Source organism: Loxodonta africana, chromosome 14 (genome assembly GCF_030014295.1).
Source record: "Loxodonta africana isolate mLoxAfr1 chromosome 14, mLoxAfr1.hap2, whole genome shotgun sequence".
In the NCBI taxonomy this organism is placed as follows: domain Eukaryota; kingdom Metazoa; phylum Chordata; class Mammalia; order Proboscidea; family Elephantidae; genus Loxodonta; species Loxodonta africana.
Genome location: NC_087355.1, coordinates 69,806,178 through 69,833,900, shown reverse-complemented (window position 1 = coordinate 69,833,900; position 27,723 = coordinate 69,806,178). Strand labels below are relative to the sequence as shown.

General features: G+C 36.7%; 1 protein-coding gene across 3 annotated transcripts in view; it reads left to right on the top strand.

Annotated features, from left to right (window-relative positions):
* TAF2 (TATA-box binding protein associated factor 2) overlaps window positions 1–27,723 on the top strand; it is an 89,875-nt gene that overhangs the window by 47,257 nt on the left and 14,895 nt on the right. For 2 of the 3 annotated variants that reach the window (XM_064268014.1, XM_064268012.1), the window contains 5 exons: window positions 1,476–1,545; window positions 2,544–2,653; window positions 20,822–21,048; window positions 24,326–24,481; window positions 24,978–25,083. In XM_064268014.1, the coding sequence (XP_064124084.1) occupies window positions 1,476–1,545; window positions 2,544–2,653; window positions 20,822–21,048; window positions 24,326–24,481; window positions 24,978–25,083 (669 nt within the window). The remainder of the gene's footprint in view (window positions 1–1,475; window positions 1,546–2,543; window positions 2,654–20,821; window positions 21,049–24,325; window positions 24,482–24,977; window positions 25,084–27,723) is intronic. The other variant, XM_064268013.1, reaches the window with a different exon arrangement.

Genomic DNA, 27,723 nt, shown 5'->3' with positions numbered 1-27,723 from the left:
CCTGTGGGAAGAGAGGAGGGCATGAGGGAAGTTCTTCAGTAGATGCTGGTAGATAATTTTTTTCTAATAATACTTTATTGTGTTTTAGATGAAAGTTTACACAGCAAATTAGGTTTCAATTAAAAAATTTGTATACAGATTGTTCCGTGACGTTGGTTAGATTTTTCACAATGCGTCAGCATTCTCTTTGTTTCCATTCTCGTTTGTACTTTTTCCATTAATCAGCTTTCCTGATACTGGTTGACTTTAAAATGTTAAGTAGAGGAAAATATACTCAAATCTTTATCGTTTCCTGTACATTTCAGTAGAAATACTTCTTTATAGTCAGAAAGTACAGAAAAGGTAAGAATAATGTAGTGTGTATATTTGTTGGCATAAGTTCAGAAAAAATTTGTCATTTGTTTTATCATTTTACCAAAGGTTAAAATAGCCTGTTTAGAGAAATGATGGTGAAAATAGTGATTTTAAAAAATAAATTGCTTGGAAAAAATACCAAAAACACTGTTATCCTATGTCATTTCCTAGTTTTGTTTTGGCATTTTAATAGTTCATAAAGTCTAGCGTCGTGATGTTCAACTACGCCAGTTTTTCTAGCCTTCTTTCCCAAGTTGTATGGATGATGTTCACTGTCTTATAAATATGAAGATGATTTCATGAGCTAGTACTACCTGAAATGGAATAGAATGGTGCATAGTATGGTTTCCAAAAGAATGTCAAACTAATAAGCATAGTTTAAACGTGTGGTGTTTAAATGTAATCCATGGATTTAGACTTCAGTGATTGCTAAATAGTAAGTTTAAATATTGGTGCTCAAATTAGAAAATGGAAGAAATGGATAACATTAGAAATAAAATTCTGAGTATAAAGGAAAGCTTTTTAAATTCATAAAAACAAAACTTGTTGAAAAGGTGAATGACATGGTTAATGAGTCAACTTATTTATGTCATTAATATTCCTACCACTGTTTTTGTGATTGCCTTTTATGTTATGTTGAAAAGTTAAGACTGCTATTTAGTCTTAAATGGAAGAAACCACTTGGGGAAAAATGGTTGACCATATATATAATATTACTGAGATACCATTGTGTATGAAGCCTCCCTATAATTTGATCCAAACATCTAGAAACACGCTTCTATTTGAACAGTTTTGTCAAATTAGAGTTATTATTTCTAGTTTAGGGTACGTAATAATAAATTTACTATAAATTATAATTAGCTTTATGTCAAATGCCATTGATTAAGTTTTAGTGAAAAACATGGCACTTGATGCTATTTTATGTCTTGGCTATACATAAGCACAATGCTTATAAAATTTACATAGTGGTCCATTGCATGAGAAATGTAAAAACATGCCTACTAACCTTTAACTCTGATTAGAAATCTAACTAAGGCAGAGTCTTAAATATTAAGCATAAACTCCCTACTTGCTGCTTGTTATTTGTTATAATTAACAAAAATACATTTCCATATTTTCAGTGGACAGGAGTTACGAAGAACTACAGTGGTTACTTAATATGATTCAGACTGACCCTGTACCCTATGTAAGGTTAGTTTTTGCGTTATAATATTTTGGTTTTGTAAGTCCTGAAGTGAACTGAATATTTTCAGTAGATTATAGATGGAACAACTGTTATTTTTTTGAAAATATGGAAGCATGTTGTGCATTTATTCATGTATTCTATTATTTGATTTTCTTTTGGAAAGACATTCTAAAAATGTATTGTTAATAAAGTTTATGTCCCTCCCTAAATGCTAGACCACTGCCGTAGCTTCCTTACTTCTCTTTTCCTCTCTTTATCCTCTTCTTATGGTATATCCTGCTCATAGCAGTAAACATTTTCTTTTTCAAATCTTATTTTGATTACATTGCCCTATTATTTTGACACATTTTCAGAGGACCCTGTAATGTGTTCAGGTAGCCTCTCACAAGAGATACAAACTTACAATAGTAGGGTTTGACTGTTAATCTCTGTGAGGGGCAGGGTACTTGTCTTTATTGACTTTTCGAACACAGCTTATTTTGAAGAAAACTTTTTTTAATCTTCGTATGTAAAGTGCTTCTACACATTTCCATGCTTTATAAAGATACTGTAATAATGAAGTGTATGTTCATTTTATTATCTCAAATGTAGGCTTCTTCTTGGCCTATATGTTAATTTTTTGCCCCATTTCAGATTTTTATACTTACTAACCAGTCTTTTATGTAAATTTTTCTAGGGAAAGTGGAATGTTCATTTTAGGAAGTGAGAAAGAAAAGGTTGGTTAGGATTACAAAGGGAGGTTGGTTATAGTCAGGTTTTAGAGGACCTCATTGCCGAATAAGGAGATTTAGAAAGAGCAAACCTGCCAGAATTTTTTAGTGAAAAAACCAAGTAGTAAATATTTAAAATGTAATATATAGAATGATTTTTGAAACTAAATTAAACACAAAGCTAGACCTAAGAGGGGAAATGATAAAATAACAAAGAGGAACTATAGATAATTTTCGAATGATTTATTTAATGGTCAGCAAAAATTAATTCATTTTTTTTTTTAATCTTTCAGGCATAAGATTTTAAACATGTTGACTAAGAATCCACCCTTTACTAAGAACATGGAGTCTCCCTTATGCAATGAAGCACTGGTAGATCAGCTTTGGAAACTTATGAACTCTGGTGAGAAAGTAGTGTTATTGTTCTTTTAACTTTTTATCATTGGAGTATATATAGTTTGTAACAGGTTTTAATGGCTTTTAAAAATGGAAATAATTTTTTGTATTTGTTCTTTTCTAAAGGATAATTATCACACCCACCTTTAAAGTGGTATGAGTGATAACATTTGTTAATGATAAACTCACTCATTTTGCCCCACAAAGTGGTTGAGGAAACAAAAATACTATTTTATGTGAAAATGTCTTGAACATGAACCCATAAAGTATTATTATTATTTTTAATTCAGGAGGCTGCAAAGAAGCGAAGAATAAATCTTACCTCTTTTCCTGTAATTTTTAAAAAGTACACATTGCCCTATACACATTGTTCTATACCTTGAAAATTATAGGATCACATCACAGCTTCAATTTACATTATTTAAATTAAGTCCAGGGGCAGTATAACATACTGTTTAAAAACAGAATCAGTTTGCTAAGGATCTAGTTTCAGCTCAATTATTTACTCACTGTATGACTTGTCTTTTTTTTTTAATAAGATCAGGTGATAATGGTACTTAACATACTTCTTCAAAGTGAGAATTAAATGAGTTAATATTTATAAAGCACTAGTTTCATATAAGTGCTTAAGAATGTTGTTACGCTAACATAGTGATACTATGAACATTATTTGAGCAATTTGTAGTTCTTTTTTTGTGGTCATTCATGTCCTTTGCCATTTTTTTATTTAATTGGAACGTTGGTCTTTTCCTCTCGACTTGTAAATACTATATATATATTTAAAGAAAATTGCCTTATGTCTGCGATATGTTGAAATTGTAATACTGGTTTCTGTGTAAAGATATTATTAGAAGATAGGCTGAAATTATATTAATTGGTGGGAGAGCTGAAGTATGTATTAATTTACTAACACTGAGATGTTGAGGGTTTGTATAATTTCTGTCCCTGAGTTTCATAATCACAGTACAGTATCCCCAACTAATGGCGCCAAGCTAAGTATTTCACTGAAATGTAATAGAATCGAAAATAATATGGCCATTGTCCTCAAGATAATCGGCAAGTAACATACAAGCCATTTTATACTGCTATTGTCAAATTGTCTTTCAGACAGTTTCCCTAATCCCTAGAAGAATGACTGCTTGTATTCATGTAATGCTTTATATTTTTCCTCCCTGTAGTTACCTTGAAAGGTGGTATTATTACTGTTTTTTAGATCCAGGAGGATGAGGCACACAGTTTTAGGAACATGTAAAGGGTTGTTCAACCAGTTAACATCATTAAGGAACATTAGCCAGTTATGTACAACAAACCAAAAAAACCAAACCCGTTGCCGTTGAGTTGATTGCGACTCATAATGACCCCTATGAGACAAAACAGAACTGCCCTATAGAGTTTCCAAGGAGTGGCTGGTGGATACGAACTGCTGACCTTTTGGTTACCAGCCTGAGTTCTTAACCACTGTACCACCAGGGCTCAAAATATACTGTACCGAATATATTCTTAATAAGAATACATATTTCCTTGACCATGAAAGATGAAAATTTTAGGAAAGTAGACTGAAATACAAAAATTTCTCTTATCACCTTTTAGGGAAGATTTCTTAGAGGAAATAAATGTGTGTTTAAGATTAATGGGAAAATTTGTATAAAACATTGGAAGGTTTTAGTCATACAGATTCAACCTCTGATATTTAGTATTTAATTTTTATAACGTGCAGTATAAAGTACAGTTGCTGCTTTGGCTGGGAATTCTCCGTGCCAATAATCTAAACAAAACAGATCAGTGAGTCTGTAGTCGTAAACAATTTATTGCTCAGTTCTTCGGATTTATAAATAAGTGGGAACAGTATGAACAGTAACAGTGGCGTTAATGATTGGGAGGAGTTTTTGTTGTTGTTATTTTTGGAGAACACTGGACATTAGACTGGGAAGATGGACTAGAGGACCAGTCAGTTCCCTTCCAAGCCTCAATCGCTGGGATACATGAGTGAATACGATCTTTGAGTGAATCCCTTTTTTTGTTTAAAAACTTTTTTTTGTTATGATTTTATAAAACTTTTTTTTTTTTTTGGTATGATAAATATAATCATGTTACAGAGTTTATCTGAAAAAATACCGAAGAAGAAAAATATTATATAATTCCATTACATCACCACTATGGGTATATTTGGCCTTTAGAAAAAAAGACCCAAATTTAGTGTGCAGTAGTTGCAGTTGTAATGAAGGTTTTAAAATAGCATTTTATTATGAAAATTTTACACACTGCTGCATTACCTTTGTAATGGTTATTGTTTTAAGAAATGGTTGTGGGAATTCACCTGGAACAAAAGGAGCTAGAGCATCATCTAGGCCCCTGAATCCTGGTGAACCCTGCCCGCCCTTCACTCCTTGTTGGGGCTCCTGGGAACCTGGTCATTTGGAATAAGCATTATTTTGACTTACTTATTGTGAACAAATAAGCAGTGGACATTCGGGATTTATTTGTACTCATTTATTTCTGCGTTATTCCAAAATGGAGTTGAGATGGGTTGACATTGTATAGTTATAAGATCCGTTGAACCCATTTAAAATATATGGGAGAGAGGATCATTGCGGTTATAAGATGGCCCAGGTACTTTTGAAGAGTCAGAGTTGTTTACTTAATAACTGATTTCAGAAGCTTTTTGATGAGAAACTGCTTGTGGAAGAATGCATAGCAACAGGATTTAGAAAACTGAAATCAGTTTGAGTGTAAAACAGATCAACTACGGAATTATATTCATGGATTTTTAAAATGCGTATACCATTCAATGAATATCGATAACACTCATTTTGAAATATACTAGAGAGATGTGGACCTGAGGTACAGAATGTGCAGACTGTTGGTAAACAGAAGGAAGGTTCCCAGACGTCTACTGCTGAGACCCCAGGACTGCCTGCTCTCTGCGTACTTCCTGGTACTTGGCTCCACTTAGCCTTGCACTGTGGGAGCTACTGTAGCATCTTTCCAACAGTTTTGCTTTGAAAATACACACACACACACACACACACAGATACCTTATCCCATTCTTTAGTTTAAGTTTCCCATGTCAGTTTTTCTCCCTAATACTTTATTTTTGAAAATTTAAAGTTCAGAAAAATTTAAAGAGTAGTGCAGTGAACACTCATAACTCATATACTTTTCAGCTCAATTCACCAATTATTGTTTTACCACATTTACTTTATTTTTCTCTTTCTCTGTATATGTATGTATGTATATATATATGTGTGTGTGTGTGTATACACATATATACATGCAGGCATACCCTCTTTTTTTATTGTACTTTAGATGAAGGCTTACAGAACAAACTAGTTTCTCATTAAACAATTAGTACACATGTTGTTTTATGACATTGGTTAACAACCCCACAACATGTCAACACTCTCCCTTCTCGACCTTGGGCTCCCTATTACCAGCTTTGCTGTCCCCTCCTGCCTTCTAGTCCTTGCCCCTGGGCTGGTGTGCCCCTTTAGTCTCAGTTTGTCTTATAGGCCTCTCTAATCTCTGGCTGAAGGGTGAACCTTGGGAGTGACTTCATTACTGAGCTAAAATGGTGTCTGGGGGCCATACTCTAAGGGTTTCTCCAGTCTCTGTCAGGCCAGTAAGTCTGGTCTTTTTTTTTTTTGAAAGTTAGAATTTTGTTCTGCATTTTTCTCCAGCTCTGTCTGGGACCCTCTGTTATGATCCCTGTCAGAGCAGTCAGTGGTGGTAGCTGGGCACCATCTGGTTGTACTGCACTAAATCTGGTGGAGGCTGTGGTAGTTGTTGTCCAACAGTCCTTTGGGCTAATCTTTCTCTTGTGTCTTTAGTTTTCTTCATTCTTCCTTGCTCGTGAAGGGGTGAGACCAGTGAAGTATCTTAGATGGCTGCTTATAAGCTTTTAAGACTGCAGATGCTACTCACCAAGTAGAATGTAGAACATTTTCTTTTTAAACTATGTTATGCCAGTTGAGCTAGATGTTCCCTGAGGCCATGGTCCCCACAGCCCTCAGCCCAGTAATTCGGTCCCTCAGGGAGTTTGGATGTGTCTGTGGAGCTTCCATGACCTTGCCTTGGACGAGTTGTGCTGGCTTCCCTAGTATTGTGTACTGTCTTACCCTTCACCAAAGTTACCACTTATCTGTTGTCTATTTAGTAAAAGTCTTTTTTTCTAAGTCATTTGAAAATAAGCTTCATTATGATTGTCCTCCCTAAATACTTAATATTCCTACGAATAAGGAGATTCTTCCTAATATCCACAATACCATTATCATACCCCATCCCCATATTCAGATTTCCTCCGTTGTCCCAAAAATGTCCTTTATAGTTCTACGTATTGTCGTCGTTGTTATTAGTTGCTATCAAGTCGATTCTGACTCATGGCAACTCCATGTGTGTAGAGTAGAACTGCTCCATAGGGTTTGGAAGCAGATTGCCAAGCCTGTCTTCTGAGGTGCCTCTGGGTGGGTTCTAACCTTTCAGCTAGTTGAGCGCTTAACTGTTTTTGCCACCCAGGAACTCCCTCACAGCTTTTAAATGAATAATCCTCCACAGAAAAATGATAACACATTTTAAAAGAGAAGCCTTTTCACGTTAGGTGTTCTTTGTCCCTAGTGCCTTCAGAAACTTAGTTTATTTTAATATAAAATACTACATTATCCAGTGTGGCAGTACTGGTTTCCAGCATTAATTTATTCACCAGTTGGCACAGTGGTTAAGAGCTCACTCAGCTGCTAACCAAAAGGTTGTTATTCGAATCTACCAGCTGCTCTTTGAATACCCTGTGAGGCAGTTCTCCTCTGTTCTGTAGGCGTGCCATGATTTGAAATTGACTTTACGGCAACGAGAATGTATGTGTGTAGTTATTTATTGAGCATCTTCTGTTTGCCACTGTGTTGTGTTTTGTGTGTACAAATATGACTGTCATATTAAGTTAATAAAATGGTGAGACATAGGAACAGATAAATTTTAATATGAAGTGGTAGTTGCTAAGAGAAGGTTAAGAACAATATATGTTGGAAGCCCAAGAAAGGAGCCACAAACCCTGTCTGGAATGCTGGAATGTCCATGGAGAAGTAACATTTGAGCTAGGCCTTAAAGAATGGAAAAGAGCTTGCTAGCAGGAGAAAGACATTTTTATGTAAGAGAAGGTCTGTGTAAAAGCCTTCAGTTTTGTAAGGGTCTTTGGAAAACAGTGAGTGTCATCTGGAAAGATAGCTTGGGATCTGAATTTGAAGGGCCTCAGAAGTTTGTGTTCTATCCCATGGGCAGTGAGGAGCTGGTGGAGGTACATCACCTGACTGACTTCTACTTGCTACATTTGGAAGTTTTTTTCTCTCACACTGAAAGAAACTATTTTTCTTCACCAAAGGAAAATGTCTCAAAATGCAGAACATTTAAGATCCTACCTTTTCTATCTTTAAGTAAGATACTGGATTATAGATCAACATGACAGTAACTCAAAAAATGTATTTAAAAAAAGACATTGGAAGTTTTTATTGATTCTTTACGTTTTATGTTAAAATATAAGTACTTCAGTCTTGCCTAGTTAACAATTTTTTTTCTTTTTTGAAAGTGGTATCTTGACTGTTTTTCAGTACAAAGGAAATTTTAGCCATTACTCTAAGCTCCCTGCCAATGCTTGGCACATTAACATAGGAATGACGTGAAAACATTTACGTAATTGTTAGAACATTGAAGTCTAACTGCTTATTTCTATTATAATTTTTAGTGTTTGGAAGTTTGTAGCTACACTCTGGAGGGGGGAATGAGGGACAACTTCTAATTCATTTTCATATGATTTGATGGATTTCAGGATAAGAAAATGAACAATTTTGATACTAACATTAGAAGGTTTCAAAGTTCTGCCCATACTTTGAATACAGTGGAAGAAAATGAAAGCATGTCAATTCATGCCATGTAGGAATATGTACACAAATATAAATTCAATTTGCTATTTTTACTTAGTGTAAGATAGACAGAAGGATCAGGACAATAGTACTTTATGGCAGTTTTATTTGACTCAACTCTACAAATTTCCCAGCTTCAGTGGTCAACAGGGAGTGTTGGATTTATTCAGAAATGTCCTGACAGCCACAGTGGCTTTCACAGAGCTTTCTTCTTAGCAGTGTTTTGATTTGATCAACTCTAATGGTAATTACATCAGAAAATGAAGAGGTGATCTTTCGGAGGATCAGATTTGCTATTTCCACACTTGGTCTTAAGATACCGTCCATCTGAACTGAATAGAGAACGTTAATACTGGTTTTTCTTCTTGAGTGTTGTTCTGATTCATATAAGCAGGGTTGGTTCCAAAATATAACTACTCATGAGGACAGGATACACAGCATTTTACCTGAAAGGAAAGAATAGTGACTCACTTTTTCATATGTATGATCATTCCTTGCCACTTAAGCTGTTTGGAGTTGAACAGATGAGTCAGCTAAGAGAAGTCTTCAAAATGGTTATAACTGAGGGCAGAAATCAGGACTCATTTAAGGGCCTCTTTGTTTCTCTAAGGGAATCAATTGATTTGAGATCACAGAAATTTAAACCTGAGGGACTCTTAAAGATCATCTAACTTAACTGCTCTCATTTTATGGCCCAGGCAACTGACTTACCCGAGGTCACAAAGCTAACTGGTAATTAAGCAGAAGTAGAAAACGCAGTAATCCTGAGGTCCAGTTCAGCATTTTTTGTTTTATACCTCTCAATTGCACTGTAAAATTGTGAAAATCATCTTTAGATTTTATTCCATGACTTTAAAAAATAATGGAGTTCTAATTTTTTTTAATTTATTTTGTTGCTGTTGTTGAAAATATACACAACAAAACATTTAACAGTTCAACAATTTCTACTTGTTCAATTTGGTGACATTGATTACATTCAAGTTGTGTAGCGGTTCTCATCCTCCTTTTCTGAAAGGTGTTCTAATTTTAATCTTTGAATTTTTTTCTCTTGTAATTTTAATGGTAGAACTTCAATTCATTTTTTTTTTAATTGTGCTTAGGTGAAAGTTAACAGCTCCAGTTAATTTCTCATATAAAAATTAATACATATATTGTTATATGACACTAGATGCAATCCCTGTATTGTGACAGCACACTTCCTCTTCCCACCCCAGGATTCCTGTGTCTATCCAGCCAGCTCCTGTCCCTTTGTGCCTTCTCATCCTGCCTCCAGACAGGAGCCATCCATTTAGTCTCATGTATCTGTTTGAACCAAGAAGCACATTCTTCAAGAGTGTTGTTTTATGTTTTATAGTCCAGTCTACGCTTTGTCTGAAGAGTCAACTTTGGGAGTGGTTTTAGTTCTGAGTTAACAGAGCATCCGGGGGCTGTGTCTTCAAGGGTTCCTCCAGTCTCAGTCAGACCATTAAGCTTGGTCTTTTTACATGATTTGAGTGCTGCACCCCACTTTTCTTCTGCTCCATCAGGGACTCTTTGTCATGTTCCCTGTCAGGGTGGTCATTGGTGGTAGTTGGGTACCATCTAGTTACTCTGGTGTCAGGCTGATAGAGTCCCTGGTTTATGTAGCCGTTTTGTCTCTTGGGCTAATATTTTCCTTGTGTCTTTGGTGTTCTTCATTCTCCTTCCCTCTAGGTGGGTTGGGACCAATTGATGCATCTTAGATTGCCCCTTGCAACCTTTCAAGACTCCAGACACCACTCACCAAAGTGGGATGCAGAACATTTTCTTAATAAATTTTGTTATGCCAGTTGACCTAGATGTCCTCCAAAACTATGGTCCCCACACCCCAGCCCCTGCTACTCTGTCCCTCGGAGTGCTTGGTTGTGTTCAGGAAACTTCTTAGCTTTTGGTTTAGTCCAGTTTTACTGACTTCCCCTGTATTGTGTGTTGTCCTTCCCTTCACCTAAGATAATTCTTGTCTACTATCTAATTAGTAAATTCCCCTCTCCCTCCCTCCCTACCCTCATAACTATCAAAGAATGCTTTCTTTTGTATTTAAACTTTTCTTGAGTTCTTATAATGGTGGTCTCATACAATATTTGTCGTTTTGCGACGGACTAATTTTACTCTGCATAATGCCTTCCAGATTCATCCATGTTGTGAGATATTTCATGGATTTATTGTTATTCTTTATCGTGGCATAGTATTCCATTGTGTGAATGTATAATTTGTTTATCCCTTTGACTGTTGGTGGGTACCTAGGTTGTTTCCATCTTTTTGCTATTGTAAACAGTGCTGCAGCAAACAGGGGTGTGCATATATCTATTCATGTGATGGCTCTTATTTCTCTTGGATATATTCCAGGGAGTGGGATCACTGGATTGTATGGTACTTCTATTGCTAGCTTTTTAAGGAAGTGTCAAATTGATTTTCAAAGTTGTACCATTTTACATTCCCAGTAGTATATAAGTGTTCCAGTATTTCCACACCTCTGCAACATTTAGTATTTTTGTGTTTTTTTGGATTACTGTTAGCCTTGTTGAGGTAAGAGATGGTATCTCATTGTAGTTTTGATTTGCATTTCTTTAATGACTAATGATTGTGAGCATTTCCTCCTGTATCTGATAGCTGCCTCAATGTCTTCTTTGGTGAGGTGCCTGTTCATATCCTTTGTCTGTTTTTTAATTGGGTTATTTGTCTTTTTGTTGTTGAGGTTTCGCAGTATCTTGTAGATTTTAGAGATTAGACCCTGATCAGATATGTTGTAGCCAAAATTTTTTTCCCAGTCTGTAGGTTTTCATTTTCCTCTTTTGGTGAAGTCTTTTGATGAGCCTGTATGTTTGATTTTTTAGGAGCTCCCGTTTACCTAGTTTCTCTTCTGGTGTTTGTGCATTGTTAGTTATGGTTTGTATTCTGTTTATGCCATGTATTAGGGCTCCTATCATCGTCCCTATTTTTTCTTCTATGATCCTTATTGTTTTAGATTTTATATTTAGGTCTTTGATCCCTTTTGAGTTAGTTTTTGTACATCTTGTTTCATTTTTTGCAGGTAGATATCCAGTTATGCCAGCACCGTTTGTTAAAGAGACTATCTCTTCCCCAATTAATGGACTTTGGGCCTTTGTCAAATATCAGCTGCTCATAGGTGGATGAATTTACGTCTGGGTTCTCAGTTCTGTTCCATTGGTCTATGTATCTGTTGTTGTACCAGTACCAGGCTGTTTCGGCTACTGTGGCAGTATAATAAGTTCTAAAATCAGGTACTGTGAGGCCTCCCACTTTGTTCTTCTTCAGTAATGCTTTACTTATCTAGGGCCTCTTCCTCTACCATATGAAGTTGGTGATTTATTTCTCCATCTCATTAAAAAATGTCTTTGGAATTTGGATTGGGATTCCATTGTATCTGTAGATCCCCTTGGGTAGAATTGACATTTTTTCCATGTTAGTCTTCCTACCCAAGAGCAAGGTATGTTTTTCCACTTATGTAGGTCTCTTGGCGTAGTGGTTAAGTGCTACGGCTGCTAACCAAAGGGTCGACCGTTTGAATCCACCAGGCGCTCCTTGGAAACTCTGTGGGGCAGTTCTACTGTGTCCTATAGGGTCGCTATAGGGTTGCTATGAGTTGAAATCGACTCGATGGCACTGGGTTTGGTTTTTGGTTTTTTTAGGTCTCTTTTGGTTTCTTGCAGTAGTGTCTTATAGTTTTCTTTGTATAGGTCTTTTACGTCTCTGGTTAGATTTATTCCTATGTTGTTTATCTTCTTGGGGGTTATTGTAAATGGTATTGATTTTGTGATTCCCTCTTCAAAGTTCTCTTTGTTGCTGTAGAGGAATCCAACTGATTTTTGCTATGTTTATCTTGTAACTGCTACTCATTTTTTAATAGAATTTATTTTTTAAAGCAATTTTAGATTTACAGCAAAATTGTATCGAAAATACAGAGTTCCCTTCCCCCAGCATACTGTTTTTCTTATTATTAATATCTTACATCCCTGTGATACATTTGTTACAATTGATTAACCAATATTGATATGTTAATATAAAGTCCATAGTTTACATTAGAGTTCACTATTTGTGATGTACAGTCCTGTGGGTTTTGAAAATTCATTACATTATGTGTCCACCATTACAGTATCATAGGGAGTAGTTTTACTGCCCTAAAAGTGCCCTGTGCTCCACCTATTTATCCTTTCCCCCTTTTTCCTGAACTCCTGGCAACCACTGACCTTTGTACTGTCTCTGTGGTTTTGCCTTTTCCAGACCGTGAAATAGAATCATATAAAAACTAGAATCGCATAGTATGTAGCTTTTTATACTGGCTTCTTTCACTTCCCAAAGAAAACCCAGTGCTGTCGAGTCAATTCCGACTCATAGCGACACTTAGTAGTATGCATTTAAGATTCCAGCATGTCTTTTGTAGCCTGATACCACATTTCTTTTTAATCACTGACTAATACTCCATTGTATGGATGTATCACAGTTTGTTTATCCATTCTCCTATTGAAAGACATCTTGGTTTCTTTCAGTTTTTGGTGATTATTAATAAGACTGCTATAAACATTTGCAAATTTTTATGTTTTCAACTCATTTGGGTAAATACATAGGAGCAGGACTACTGGATCATATGGTAAGCCTATGTTTGGTTTTGCAAGGAACTGCCAGACTGTCTTCCCATGTGGCTGTGTCATTTTGCATTCCTAGCAACAGTGAATTAAAGTCCCTTTTGCTCCGCATCCTGGGCAGCATTTTGTGTTGTCAGTGTTTTGAATGTTAGCCATCCCTGGGTGATGCAAACAGTTAAGGTGCATGGCTGCTAACTAATAGGTTGGAAGTTCCAGTCCGTCTAGAGGTGGCTCAGAAGAAAGGTGTGATGATCTACTTTTGAAAACTTAGGCATCGAAAACCCTTTAAAGTACAGCTCTACTCTGACATACATGGGGGTCGCCATGAGCGGGAATCAACTCCATGGCAACTGGTTAATAGGTGTGTGTTGGTATCTCATGGTTTTAATTTGCAATTCCATAATGGTATATGATAATGAACGTCTTTTCATATGCTTATTTGCCATCTGTATGTCTGTCCAGCCTTTCGCTCATTTTGTAATTGGATTGCTGGTTTTCTTATTGCTGAATTTTAAGCATGCTTTGTATATTTCGGATACAAGTCTTTTATCATATATGTGTCTTGCAGATATTTTCTCCCAATCTGTGGCTTGCTCTTTCAGTTTCTTAGTGTGTTTCACAGAGCAGATATTTTTAATTTTAGTGAAGTCCAAGTTACCAGCTTTTTCTTTCATGGATCATGCTTTTCACATTGTATCTAAATACAAAACCGAAAAAACCCAGTGCTGTCAAGTCAATTCCAATTCATAAAAAATAGCGACCCTATAAACCCTGGTGGCATAGTGGTTAAGTGCTACGGCTGTTAACCAAAGGGTTGGCAGTTTGAATCCACCAGGCGCTCCTTGGAAACTCTGTGGGGGGGTTCTACTCTGTCCTATAGGGTCATTATGAGTATGAGTGTATCTAAATAGTCATCGTCAAACCCAGGTTCACCTAGACTTTCTCCTGTGTCATCTTCTAGATGTTGTGTAGTTTTGTGTTTAAATCTGTGACCCATTTTGAGTTCATTTTTGTCTAATATTTATTTTTTAAACTCCCTCTTAAAATACCAAATTTTGATATCTAAGTAAATTTTTTGGAAAAAAATTTATCTCTGACCTTCCTCAGGAACAAAGCGATGATGTTTGTTTCTCTAAACATCCAAATTGAAGGTCTACTAAAACCAAAACCAAAAAGCCTACACAGAAATAAAAAGAATCAAAAGTCACATTCCAGAGGTTCACTGCATTAGGTAGCGTTCACTGTACTGACTATCCTTAAGTTGACGTTCAAAAGTTTAAAAACCCTAGCTCATCAAAATATGTTTTTCCATTTGCTATTCAATATTAAAATAATAGTTAAAAAAAAAAAAAAGACAAAACAGAATTCACAGTCAGTTGCCTGTCCATTGCATGTAAAGGTTTAGGATGGCTGTTTGTAGCATGCGTGATTAGACGATACTGATTTTCAAGGTTTAGTTTTCTTTCAAACAATGTAAATGTACCCTAAACCATTCTAGCTCTCCCTAGTGAGAAAATGCCTGACATTTACTTCTTTTCTTGCTACACCTAAGATACAGGGCTAATTGCCATGGGTTGCCAAACAATCTTGTGTCGCTCACCTCAGGTAGGATTCTTTCCCTTCCTTCAGAAGGTTGAGCCCCTTCAGCCTTTGCTTAAAAAAAAAAAGACCCAGGAATCTGATAACCTCACCTTCATGGAATCTTTACAAATGTAAAATGCTTTGAGGAAAAGGATAATGAATGCCTACAAAAGATAAAGCTACTTCAGACCACTGAAGTGTCCAGATGTGGATATTTCAGAGAGGGAAATGGACTCGCCATGTGAAATGTTTACTTTCATTCTATATTGTCTCCTTTTCTAGTTTCTTTGTAGTTTTCGTAACACAGAAACCTGATTTTCCTCAGGAGCTACTACTGCCTCTTTCTCTTGCATCTAACAGTGTATATGTGTCTCTTACCTCATCACACAATAGCAAAGCTGAAGATGTCTCAAATAGGAATGGTGATAGCTGTTTCAAGGCAGTATATAGTATAAAATGCCTAGCGCGATGCAATATCTAGTATGGACTCAGTAAAATGATAACCTCTATTATGGATTTCCTTTGCATATAGTTGATATAAATAACCCAAAAAAAAAACTCAAACCCATTGCCAATGAGTCGATTCCGGCTCATAGTGACCCTATAGAACAGAGTAGAACTGTCCCATAGGGTTTCCAAGGAGCAGCTGGTGAATTTGAACTGCTGACCTTTTTTGGGGTACCACCAAGCCCCCCCCCCATCCACAGGGGGATACGTCCCAAGACTCCTAGTAGATACCTGAAACCTTGAATAGTACCAAACTCTATATATACTAGTTTTTTCCTGTACATATATATACCTACCCACACGTGTCTGTCAGTTTGTCATACCATGGAGGCTTGCGTGTTGTGTGATGCCGGAAGGTATGCCACTGGTATTCAGATACCAGCAGGGTCACCTGTGGAGGACAGGTTTCAGCTGAGCTTCCAGACTAAGACAGACTAGGAAGAAGGAGCCAGCAGTCTACTTCTGAAAAGACTTGGCCAATGAAAACCTTATGAATAACAGCAGAACATTGTCTGATATAGTGCCGGAAGATGATTCCTCTAGGTTGGAAGGTACTCAAAAGACGACTGGGGAAGAGCTGTCTCCTCAAAGTAGAGTCGATCTTAATGATGTGGATGGAATAAAGCTTTCGGGACCTTCATTTGCTGATGTGACATGACTCAAAATGAGAAGAAACAGCTGCAAACATCCATTAATAATCAGAACCTGGAATATACAAAGTATAAATCTAGGGAAATTGGAAGTTGTCAAAAATGAAATGGAATGCACAAACATCGATACCCTACGCATTATTGAGCTGAAATGGACTGGTATTGGCCATTTTGAATCAGATAGTCATATAGTCTACTATGCTGGGAATGACAACTTAAAGAGGAATAGTATTGCATTCATCACCGAAAAGAACATTTCAAGATCTATCCTGAAGTACAATGCTGTCGGTGATAGGATAATATCCATATGACTACAAAGAAGACCAGTTAATACAACTATCGTTCAAATTTATGCACCAACCACTAAGGCCAAAGATGAAGAAATTGAAGATTTTTATCAGCTTTCTGCAGTCTGAAATTGTTGGAACATCCAAGTGAGATACATTGATAATTACTGGTGATTAGAATACAAAAGTGGGGAACGAAGAAGGATCAGTAGTTGGAAAATATGGCCTTCGTGATAGAAACGATGATGGAGATCAAATGATAGAATTTTGCAAGACCAATGACTTCTTCATTGCAAATACCTTCTTTCACCAACATAAATGGCGACTGTACACATAGACCTCACTAGATGGAACACACGGGAATCAAATCAACTATTTCTGTGGAAAGCTATGAGGGAAAAGCTCAATACCATCAGTCAGAACAAGGCCAGGGGCCGACTGTAGAACAGACGATCAATTGCTGATATGCAAGTTCAAGCTGAAACTGAAGAAAATCAGAGCAAGTCCACGAGAGCCAAAATACGACCTTGAGTATATCCCACCTGAATTTAGAGACCATCTCAAGAATAGATTTGATACATTGAACACTAATGACCGAAGACCAGACGAGTTGTGGAATGACATCAAGGACATCATACATGAAGAAAGCAAGAGGTCATTGAAAAGACAGAAAGAAAAGACATTTCTCAAGCTGAAAGAACTGAAGAAAAAATTCAAGCTTCGAGTTGCAATAGTGAAAAATTCTGTGGGGAAAATATTAAACAACACAGGAAGCATCAAAAGAAGATGGAAGGAATAGACAGAGTCATTATACCAAAAAGAATTAGTTGATGTTCAACCATTTCAAGAGGAAGCATATAATCAGAAACCAACGGTACTGAAGGAAGAAGTCTAAGTTGCACTGAAGGCATTGGTGAAAAACAAGGCTCCAAGGAATTGATGGAATATCAATTGAGATGTTTCAGCAAACAGATGCAGCGCTGGTAGTGCTCACTCATCTGTGCCAACAAATATGGAAGACAGCTTGCTGGGCAACAGACTGGACGAGATCCATATTTATGCCCATTCCCAAGAAAGGTGATCCAACCAAATATGAAATTATCAAACAATATCATTAATATCACACGCAAGCAAAATTTTGATGAAGATCATTTAAAAGCACCTGCAGTAGTATATCGACAGGGAACTGCCAGAAATTCAGGCCACATTCAGAAGAAGACGTGGAACCAGGGTTATCATTGCTGATATCAGATGGATCCTGGCTGAAAGCAGAGAATACCAGAAGGATGTTTACCTCTGTTGTATTGACTATGCAAAGGCATTTGACTGTGTGGATCATAGCAATTTATGGATAACATTTCAAAGAATGGGAATTCCAGAACACTTAATCATGTTCATGAGGAACCTGTACATAGTTATGTCAAGAGGCAGTTGTTCGGACAGAACAAGGAGATGCCGATTGGTTTAAAGTCAGGAAAGGTGTGTGTTGGGGTAATATCCGTTCACCATACCTATTCAGTCTGTATGCTGAGCAAATAATCCTAGAAGCTGGGCTATATGAAGAAGAATGGGTTGGATAGGGAAGACTCATTAACAACCTGTGTTATGCAGATGACACAACCTTTCTTGCTGAAAGTGAAGAGAACATGAAGCACTTACTGATGAAGATCAAAGACCACACAGCCTTCAGTGTGGATTACGCCTCAACATAAAGAAAACAAAAATCCTCACAACTGGACCAATAAGCCTCATCATGATAAATGGAGAAAAGATTGAGGTTTTCAAGGATTTTATTTTACGTGGATCCACAATCAATACCCATGGAAGCAGCAGTCAAGAAATCAAAAGACACATTGCATTGGGCAGATCTGCTGCAAAGGACCTCTTTAAAGTGTTGAAAAGCAAAGATGTCACCTTAAAGACTAAGGTGTGCCTGACCACGGTATTTTCAGTCACATCATATGCATGTGAAAGCTGGACAATGAATAAGGACGACTGAAGAAGAACTGATGCTTCTGAATTGTGGTGGCGGTGAAGAATACTGAATATACCATCGACTGCCAAAAAGAACAAACAAATCTGTCTTGGAAGAAGTACAGCCAGAATGCTCCTTAGAAGCAAGGATGGTGAGACTGCGTCTTACATACCTTGGACATGTTGTTAGGAGGGATCAGTCTCTGGAGAAGGACATCATGCCTGCTAAGTTGAGGGTCAGTGGGAAAGAGGAAGACACTCAACAAGATGAATTGACACAGTGGCTGCAACAGCAGGCTCAAGCATAACAACGATTGTAAGGATGTTGCAGGACAGGGCATTGTTGCATTCTGTTGTACATGGGATCGCTATGCGTTGGAACCGACGTGACGGCACCTAACAACAACAATATATACCTATGATAAAGTGTATAAATTAGGCACAGTAAGACATTAACAACGATAATAATAAAATAGAATAATTATGATAATATACTGTAATAAAAGTTATGTGAATGTGGTCTCTGAAAGTACCTTAGTGTACTGTACTCACCCTTCTTCTTGTGATGATGTGAGATGATACAATGCCTATGTGATGAGATCGAAATATGTTTTCTGTTCATGTCTTCCAATCATAAACTTAATGCCTTTTCCATATTAATTAAGCATTTATCATACACTGTGGCAGTTTGAGATGTAGCAGCAAAAGTAGCACGCATTTCTGTCTCCTTCACAATTTCACAGAAGGTTCGTTCTTACTGTAGATCTTAGCAACCTCAGCGTATGATTTTTTTTCTTATTAACTTGAGAAATTTTACCTTTTCACTTAAAGGAAGCACTTTATGGCTTCTCTTTGACATACCAGAATGGCCAGCATTACTACTCTTGCGCTTTGGGGCCATTATTAAGTAAAATAAGGGTTACTTGAACACAAGCGCTATGACAGTCGATCTGATAACCGAGATGGCTACTAAGTGACTCACAGGCGGGTAGAGTATACAGTGTGGATACTCTGGACAAAGGGATGATTCACATCCCAGGCAGAACAGAGTGGGAGAGTAGGATATTTCATCATGCTGCTCAGAATGGTGTGCAATTTAAAACTTATGAATTGTTTAATTCTGGAATTTTACATTTAATATTTTTGGACCTAAATGTGGAAAGGACAACCGCAGATAAGAGAGGACTACTATTTTAATTACCTAAATCCATGAGACGAACTCTCATCAGAATCACTACTAGATAACAATTTATTTACTTAGTGTAATATTTGTTGTTGAAAACCACCAAGTGTAATGTTCATGATGTCCAAATTTACTGTTGAAATTTCTTCTTTCATTTTTGTTTCACCTTTAAACATTATAATGCTATTTTGAAACCACAGTTCTTGGTCAAATGTAAGTAATCATAGGGTTTGTTTTTCTTATCCAGAAGAATTCCCATATTTCTTCTACTTCCTTGAATTCTCCAGATCATTTTAAATTCATGGTCTAGAAGCCATAGAGATTATCTAACCCTAGATGACACATAGGAAACCCTGTTGGTGTAGTGGTTAAGTGTGACAGCTGCTAACCAGAAGGTCGGCAGTTCAAATCCACCAGGCGATCCTTGGAAACTCTATGGGGCAGTTCTACCTTGTCCTGTAGGGTCGCTATGAGTCAGAATCAACTCAACGGCACTGGGTTTGGTTTTTTTTTTTAATTAGATGACAAGTTTCATTTTGTCAGGCAGTTTAGTTTATTGCAGTGTCTACCTGAAGTGGTCTATTGGGAAGCAAAGGATGGTGGGAAAGAGTTCTGGTGTCAATAAGTTCTGGTCTGTCATTGCAGTGGGGAGAGATACGAGACCAAAACCCTTGGAAATGAAAAAAACTGATACCCAGAGAAATGGAAAGAACTTGCGTCTAGTCTGTCAACTAGTTTAATGATTAACTTTCTACATAGCCAGTCTTCTTTTGGTCAAATGCATGTTTTACACTACCTGTTGCCACCACTGTGGCTGCTTCTCAGTGGTTTTTTGTTTGTTTTGTTTTTTCATAAATTCTTAGGACAACAAACAAATATCATGGTGCTTAACAAAATATTTCCTTCCACTACCGTAAGTCAAGGTTTAGAATTGTGGTATTTTCAAGTAGTCATAGTATTTCTTACCATATTTAAAAGCTGAAAATAATACATTCTAGAGTTAAGAGAATTTGTTTCAAGCGATAAGGTTCATAAAGGCTCATGGGGTACTGTCTTCCTAACTAACAGGCTAGTAAAGAAGAAAATCAGTCAAGATGAACAGAGGGTGAATGAATGTGGAGTAGTTATTGGGGAGGAAGAATGAAAAGGAAGATTTCAGGCCAGAAAAAAAATACTGTTTTTGGAATGTTAGATTTTTGTTCATGTCTAATATTTTATAAGAATGGTGGATAACAAAATTTCTCCAATTAAAAAATTTGTTAGTTCATTCATCAGAATTTATTGTTTCTGTAACTATTTTGTTAAATATTGGGCTAAGGTGAATTTTTAGAGTACAGGGCTTGCCAAAGGGGCTAGTAAGTGGATGACTGATAATCCTTCTTTTCTTATACAGATTGTAGAACAATTAAAAATGTGTAGGTCAGTGTGCATATTGATTTTCATTTCTTTATTATTTACTTCATAGGTACTTCACATGACTGGAGGTTACGGTGTGGCGCTGTGGACCTGTACTTCACACTTTTTGGCCTCAGTAGACCTTCCTGTTTACCTTTACCAGAACTTGGGTTGGTTCTTAATCTGAAGGAGAAAAAAGCTGTGTTGAATCCTACCATAATTCCAGAGGCAGTAGCAGGCAACCAAGAAGCTGCGAGTAATCTAAGCCACCCACAGCTAGTTGGATTTCAGAACACCGTAAGAATTACATGTATTACAGAAGATGTTGTTTTATTGTATACAGCTATCTAGAGAAATTAGTTTTTCTTCGTTTGAACTGGTGAATTTTATAGCCACTAACAGTTTCTTGTACCATATAAGAAAGTGGCAGCTGACGTTTGTTTAGCGCTTTACAGTTTATAAGGTGCTCCTGACAACCACAAAGCTGCACGGAACAAGTGATGTGCTGCTAGCACATTTACTCCTTTTGTGGTGAAAGATGATTTTTTTTGTACTTGAGCATAGAGTTTCTGCTTTGAGTAGCAGAAAATTGAAATGAACATAGAATCTGTTACATATTTAACATATTTTGCCCTTCTATATTAGTGGTGGAAACCCTGGTGGCATAGTAGTAAAGTGCTACAGCTGCTAACCAAAAAGTCAGCAGTTCAAATCCACCAGGCACTCCTTGAAAACTCTATGGGGCAGTTCTACCTTGTCCTGTAGGGTCGCTATGAGTCAGAATCCACTCGACGGCAATAGGTTTGTTTATGTTAATAGTAAGCCATCTGAACACAGGGCCTTGTTTTTTTCATTGCTGCTATGGGTGATACCTAGCACAATTCTAAAGTGCCTGGCAAATGCTCGTCAAATTAATTAGGTAGTTAGGTAGGCAGGCAGGTAGATAGGTAGGTAGGGAGGTAGGTGAGAGGTAGGTGGGTAGGTAGATAGGTGATACATAGGTAGATGATAGATAGGTAGATAAGTAGCTGAATGAACTGAACTGAAGATAGATAAATGAATAGCTAGATGAATGAATAACCCATTGATTTATGAAGAGATTGTGCGTTACATTTTTTTTGTTTATATATATGTGTTTGTTTGCCTTCAGAAAAGCTTTTATTTGTAGCTATGCTTATAAACCCATTGCTGCCGAATCAATTCCAACTCATAGCAACCCTCCAGGACAGAATAGAACTGCCCCATAGGGTTTCCAAGGACCAGCTGGTGGATTTGAACTGCCGACCTTTTGGTTAGCAGCCAAGCTCTTAACCACTGCACCACCAGGGCTCCTGTAAATTCCAGGAATTGACAGAATACCAAATGAAATGTTTTAACAGACGGATGCAGCGCTAGAAGTGCTCACTTGTCTATACCAAGAAACTTGGAAGACAACTACTTGGCTAGCCAACTAGAAGAGATCCATATTTATACCTATTCCAAAGAAAGGTGATCTAACCGAGTGTGGAAATTATCGAACATCATCACTAGTGTCACACGCAAGTAAAATTTTGCTAAAGATCGTTCAAAAGCGCCTGTAGCAGTTCGTCAACAGGGAACTGCCAGAAATTCAAGTTGGATTCAGAAGAGGGCATGGAACCAGAGATATCATTGGTGATGTCAGATGGATCCTGGCTGTGAGTAGAGAATACCAGAGGGAGGTTTGCCTGTGTTTTATTGACGGTGAAAAGACACTCAACTATGTGGATCATAACAAATTATGGATAACATTGCAAAGAATGGGAATTCCAGAACACTTAATTGTGCTCATGAGGAAACTGTATGTAGATCAAGAGGCAGTTGTTCGAACAGAACAAGGGGATACTGATTGGTTTAAAGTTAGGAAAGGTGTGCATCAGGGTTGTATTCTTTTGCTGTACTTGTTCAGTTTGTATGCTGAGCAAATAACCCTAGAAGCTGGACTATATGAAGAAGAATGGGGCATCAGGATTGGAGGAAGACTCATTAACAACCTGTATTATGCAGATGGCCCAGCTTTGCTTGATGAAAGTGAAGAGAACTTGAAGCACTTACTGATGAAGATCAAAGACTACAGCCTTCAGTATGGATTACACCTCAACATAAAACAAAAATCCTCACAACTGGACCAGTGAGCAACATCATAATAAACTGGGAAAAGACTGAAGTTGTCAAAGATTTCATTTAATGTGGATCCACAATCAACACTCATGGAAGCAGAAGTCAAGAAATCAAATGATGCATTGCATCGGGTAAATCTGCTGCAAAGGACCTCTTTAAAGTGTTAAAAAACAAAGATGTCACCTTGAAAACTAAAGTGCGCCTGACTCAAGCCATGGTGTTTTCAGGCAGTTCATATGCATGCAAAAGCTGGGCAATGAATAAGAAACACTGAAGAATTGATGCCTTTGAATTATGATGTTATCGAAGAATGTTGCATATACCATGTGGGCTGCCAAAAGAATGAACAAATCTGTCTTGGAAGAAGTACAGCCAGAATGCCCTTTAGAAGCAGGGATGGCAGGACTGTGTCTCACGTACTTTGGACATGTTATCAGGAGACATCAGTCCCTGGAGAAGGGCATAATGCTTGGTAAAGTACAGAGGCTTCAAAAAAGAGAAAGACCCTCAACGAGATGGATTGACACAGTGGCTGCAGCAGTGGGCTTAAGCATTAATAACTATTATGAGGATGGCACAGGACCAGGCAATGTTTCGTTCTGCTGTACACAGGGTTGCTGTGTGTCGAAACTGACTTGACACTTAACAACAAGAATGCATTATAAAACCACCAATCCTTGTAGAAAAACCTTTATGATACATAGAATTAATTACGTTACTGTAATTTGAAATTTCTCCATAGATGATTCCCTGATTGATGACAAAATGTCCCCAACAGTTCGAGTTTCATTTTTTACCAATATTTAGACCAGATTACTTGCCTGGCAATTCCCTACTGTTGTTTTGACATTTTAAGACTTTAGATTCTGCCTGTGCTAGTCATTTGAAATTTTCTTATTCACTTCAATTTTATAAAGTAAAATCTAACTTATTCTGAATTTTAAATGTATTTTATAGTTTTGGGTTATGAAGAAGTAATACAACTCCTTCCATAGAAAAAAGAGTTTCATTATAGATCTCTTTCAGATCTGAATATTTATAAACCTGTGAAAGTGAATATGTCTATAATTCTTGCTCATATTTGTTAATCTAGAATGGACTGGTAAAGTTTTTTTAATCTGTTATCCACATTCACACTTGTAGTCCTCAGAATGAGAGGAGAAAGCAACACCATGTTCTTTTGGGACAAGCTCAAAAACTTCGCTTAAATATATTCTTTTTTTGAAGCTTCACTCGCTTCCCCCCTTCCCACCCCCACCGCCCCGCTACAAAACCAGCAGATAGGAAAAGGTTAAATTATTTTAAGCCCATGGCTGGTAACTTTTAGGCACTGGGCTTGCCCCGATCTGCGTGGTTGCTTTAGCTGTTAGCTTTCAGCTATAATATGAGCTACTTGTCTTCAGAAATCTAATTTTGATCTTGAATATTGCCACAGGAAGATGATCACCTTGCCAAGGAAGCATCATGTAATATATCAGCTCATCAGCAGGGAGTGAAGAGGAAGGCTGATACATCACTGGGGTCCCCACTAGAACCTGGTCAAATACTGGAGAAGAATGAGGATAGCAGTAAAGTCAAACTCAAAATCAGAGTAAGAAATACAGGTTAAACCTGTATTAACAGTGTAGGGTATTCACCTTCTTGTAAATCTTTTTGAATACTTGTAATGGTTTTTCCTTAGCAAAAACACATGGGACAGACTGAATCATAAAATATCCCAAATGTCCATCTAAGACATTCCAACTGATTGTTTAAGTTCTATTATCATGTATTTCTCTCTGTTTGGGGGAGAAACTATGTGTGCACATGCCATCACAGCTCAGTCCTTATCACAACACAGGAATTGAATTTAGTCGTTACTGCATTTCCAGTAATTACCAGTCAGCCTCTTTTGGGGGCTGGACCACCTAATTTTTTCTTTCTCTTAATTTGTTTTGAGGAAAAGATACTACTTTTCCTTTTAAGATTATTTGGGGGCATATCCTAATGGCTTTTCTGCTACCTTTCTTAGGAATTAAGATCGAGACATGAAGTCATGTAATGGCTCTTTCCCTCCCTTGTTTTTTTTGTGTGTGTGTGTGTTATAGTTCTCAAATTCCCAAGACGAGGAGGAAATTGATATGGATACTGTTCATGATAGCCAGGCTTTCATTTCTCATCATTTGAACATGCTGGAAAGGCCCTCAACTCCAGGTAGGATTATTGTACTGCAACTCACTGGGGTGATGGAGAGGACTCAAATGGTAGCATTTATTATATGGCATGTTGCTTTATTTTCAAATGAACAATCATAAAGTTTAAAAGTAACCAGCATAAAACACTAGATTATATCATAATACATATAGGCAAAGGAATAAAGAAAAAAAATTTTTTTTTAATATTTGGTGCACTTCTGTATTTGCTTTTTTAATAAAATCTGTCCATCAGATTCCTTCCAGCAGCTTTAATTTCTTTCTTTTTTTTTTTACTTTTAAAGTTCAAAATAAAATACTGAATCTGTTTTTTATAAATAGTGTAACCTTAATTACATTAAGATTTTTTGACTAAAATTAATTCTGCACATAACGCAACTGCTTTCTATTTTTCCCTGCTTTTTCCACATAATATATAGATTTTAACATGCATCTCTCATAGCGTCATAATGTCTTTGTTTGAAAATACTACCTAAGACACTATTGAGTTGATGTACTGTTATTTATTATTTCTCTGTTGGTAGGCATTTAGGTTGTTTCTAATTTTTATTTATTATAGATAATTCTGCACTGAATATCTTCATGCAAAAGATTTTGTTCCTTTTTTGTGAAATTACGTTCTTAAGATAAATTCCTCCAAATGGGTTACTAGTGATAAGATTCGTTTTTAACTATATTATGAGCTGTTTGTCTTCAGAAGATTTTCGTAGCTGATACATATTGCCATAATGCTTTCCGAAGAGATTTTTCTAGTTTATGTCATCAGAATTTTTTTGTTTCATTTAAAAAGTATGTGATGTAACGATGTAAGTTATGAAATATAGTAGTAAAACAAACAAAACAAAACCCATCCCCCAACATAACATGTATGCCATACCCCCTGAAGCTCCAGGAAGTTCCTTGTGAGCTTCCTCCCTGGTTCTGTCCCGCTGCTTTTACTGTGCTGGGTTTTCTTTTTCTTGATCATTCCGTTGCTTCTCTTTACAGTGTACCACATAAATGCACAACCCTACATGCTTACTTGTGCTTGGTTTTTAGATTTTATGAAGACGGTCTGTTATTCAACATGACTTGCTTTTTTCACTCAACATTGTGCTTCTAATATTCATCTATCTTGATTCATTAATTTTCATTTATCATCTTTTTTGTATCTATCATAACACTGTTTTATTGTCATTGGTATAATGATTTTAAAATACCAATTGAGTAACTATAAAATGATAAATCAGATTTACTTCAAAATACATTTCTTTTATTATGACTTATGATTTTTTTTCTGTTTCTTTCTTTTTTTTTTTTTCTTTTTATTTGAAAAGCATGTTCATACAAAGTGGTGGTCGTCTTTTATGATCTTTATACTCAAGTGAGGGTTTTTTTTTTTTTTAAATGTTACATTTGTACGACATCCACCTCAACCACCCTGGTCTGCTTTTTGTTTGTGCTTTGAGACCTAAATTATTATTTTTTTTTTTTTAGTAATCTAGAGGAAACCCTGGTGGTGTAGTGGTTAAGAGCTACGGCAGCTAACCAAAAGGTCTGTAGTTCAAATCCACCAGGCGCTCCTTGGAAACTCTATGGCGCACTTCTACTCTGTCCTATACGGTCGCTATGGGTTGGAATTGACTTGACAGCAATGGGTTTTTTAGTAATCTAGAGTCAACTAGTAATATTTTGTTGTCGCCGTTGTTGGGTGCTGTCAAGTTGATTCTAACTCATAGCAACCTCATGTGTCAGAATACAACTGCCCCATAAGGTTTTCTTGGCTATAATCTTTACAGAAGCATATTGCCAGGCCTTTCTTCTGTAGAGCTGTTGGTGGGTTTTGAACTACCAACTGTTGGTTAGCTGTTGAGTGCTTAAACATTGTGCCACCAGGGCTCCTTAGTAAAGTTTAAGAACTGACTTTAAGTAAATATGAATCAAGGAGATGTATTTGAAAAGGGATAGGTGGTGAATTATTTGGCTTTTATACTTGTAAGAGATCTTAAGGATTGTTTATCTATTCCGTTCATTTTATAGATAAGGGAAGCTGAGCAAAAAAAAAAAAAAAAAATTTTTTTTTTTTTTTAAGAGATGTTAAATTACTTGCCTTAGGTGATACACCCAAGTAATGGCAGACTAGGACTTTCCTGTCTGATGCTCTTACCCACCTACAACAGTGCTATATGTATGTGGCAAATGATGGAATGGAGACACAAAGAGATAAAATGTCTTGCCCCAATCATATATCTAATTTGTCGATGAGTTTGGGATCAGAGCCCAGGTCTCCTAATACCTAGAACAACGCTGTTCTCGTTACACCATTAAACCATTTTCTGTTTTAAATGTCTTCTGTAACCCCTCCATTATTTTGATGTGTTAGTTGAGTAAATATTATAATGGAATTTATTAGCGGTGTTTTCAGAGACAGGGCAAACTTTATTATATGCAGAGTTCCACATGAATATTAAAAATATGACATGATTCCTGTCCCAAAATACCAAATTTAATTTAAATATTAAGCAAGTCACTCAAACTTACTGTCTGTCTTAAAGTCATGTTGTTTTCAGACTTAAGCAGATAGGAACCATGACAAAGAATCAAATGGGATCTTCAGTGGTTTTAAAAATGGTATTCTTTTTATTATTAGAATTTTACTGTG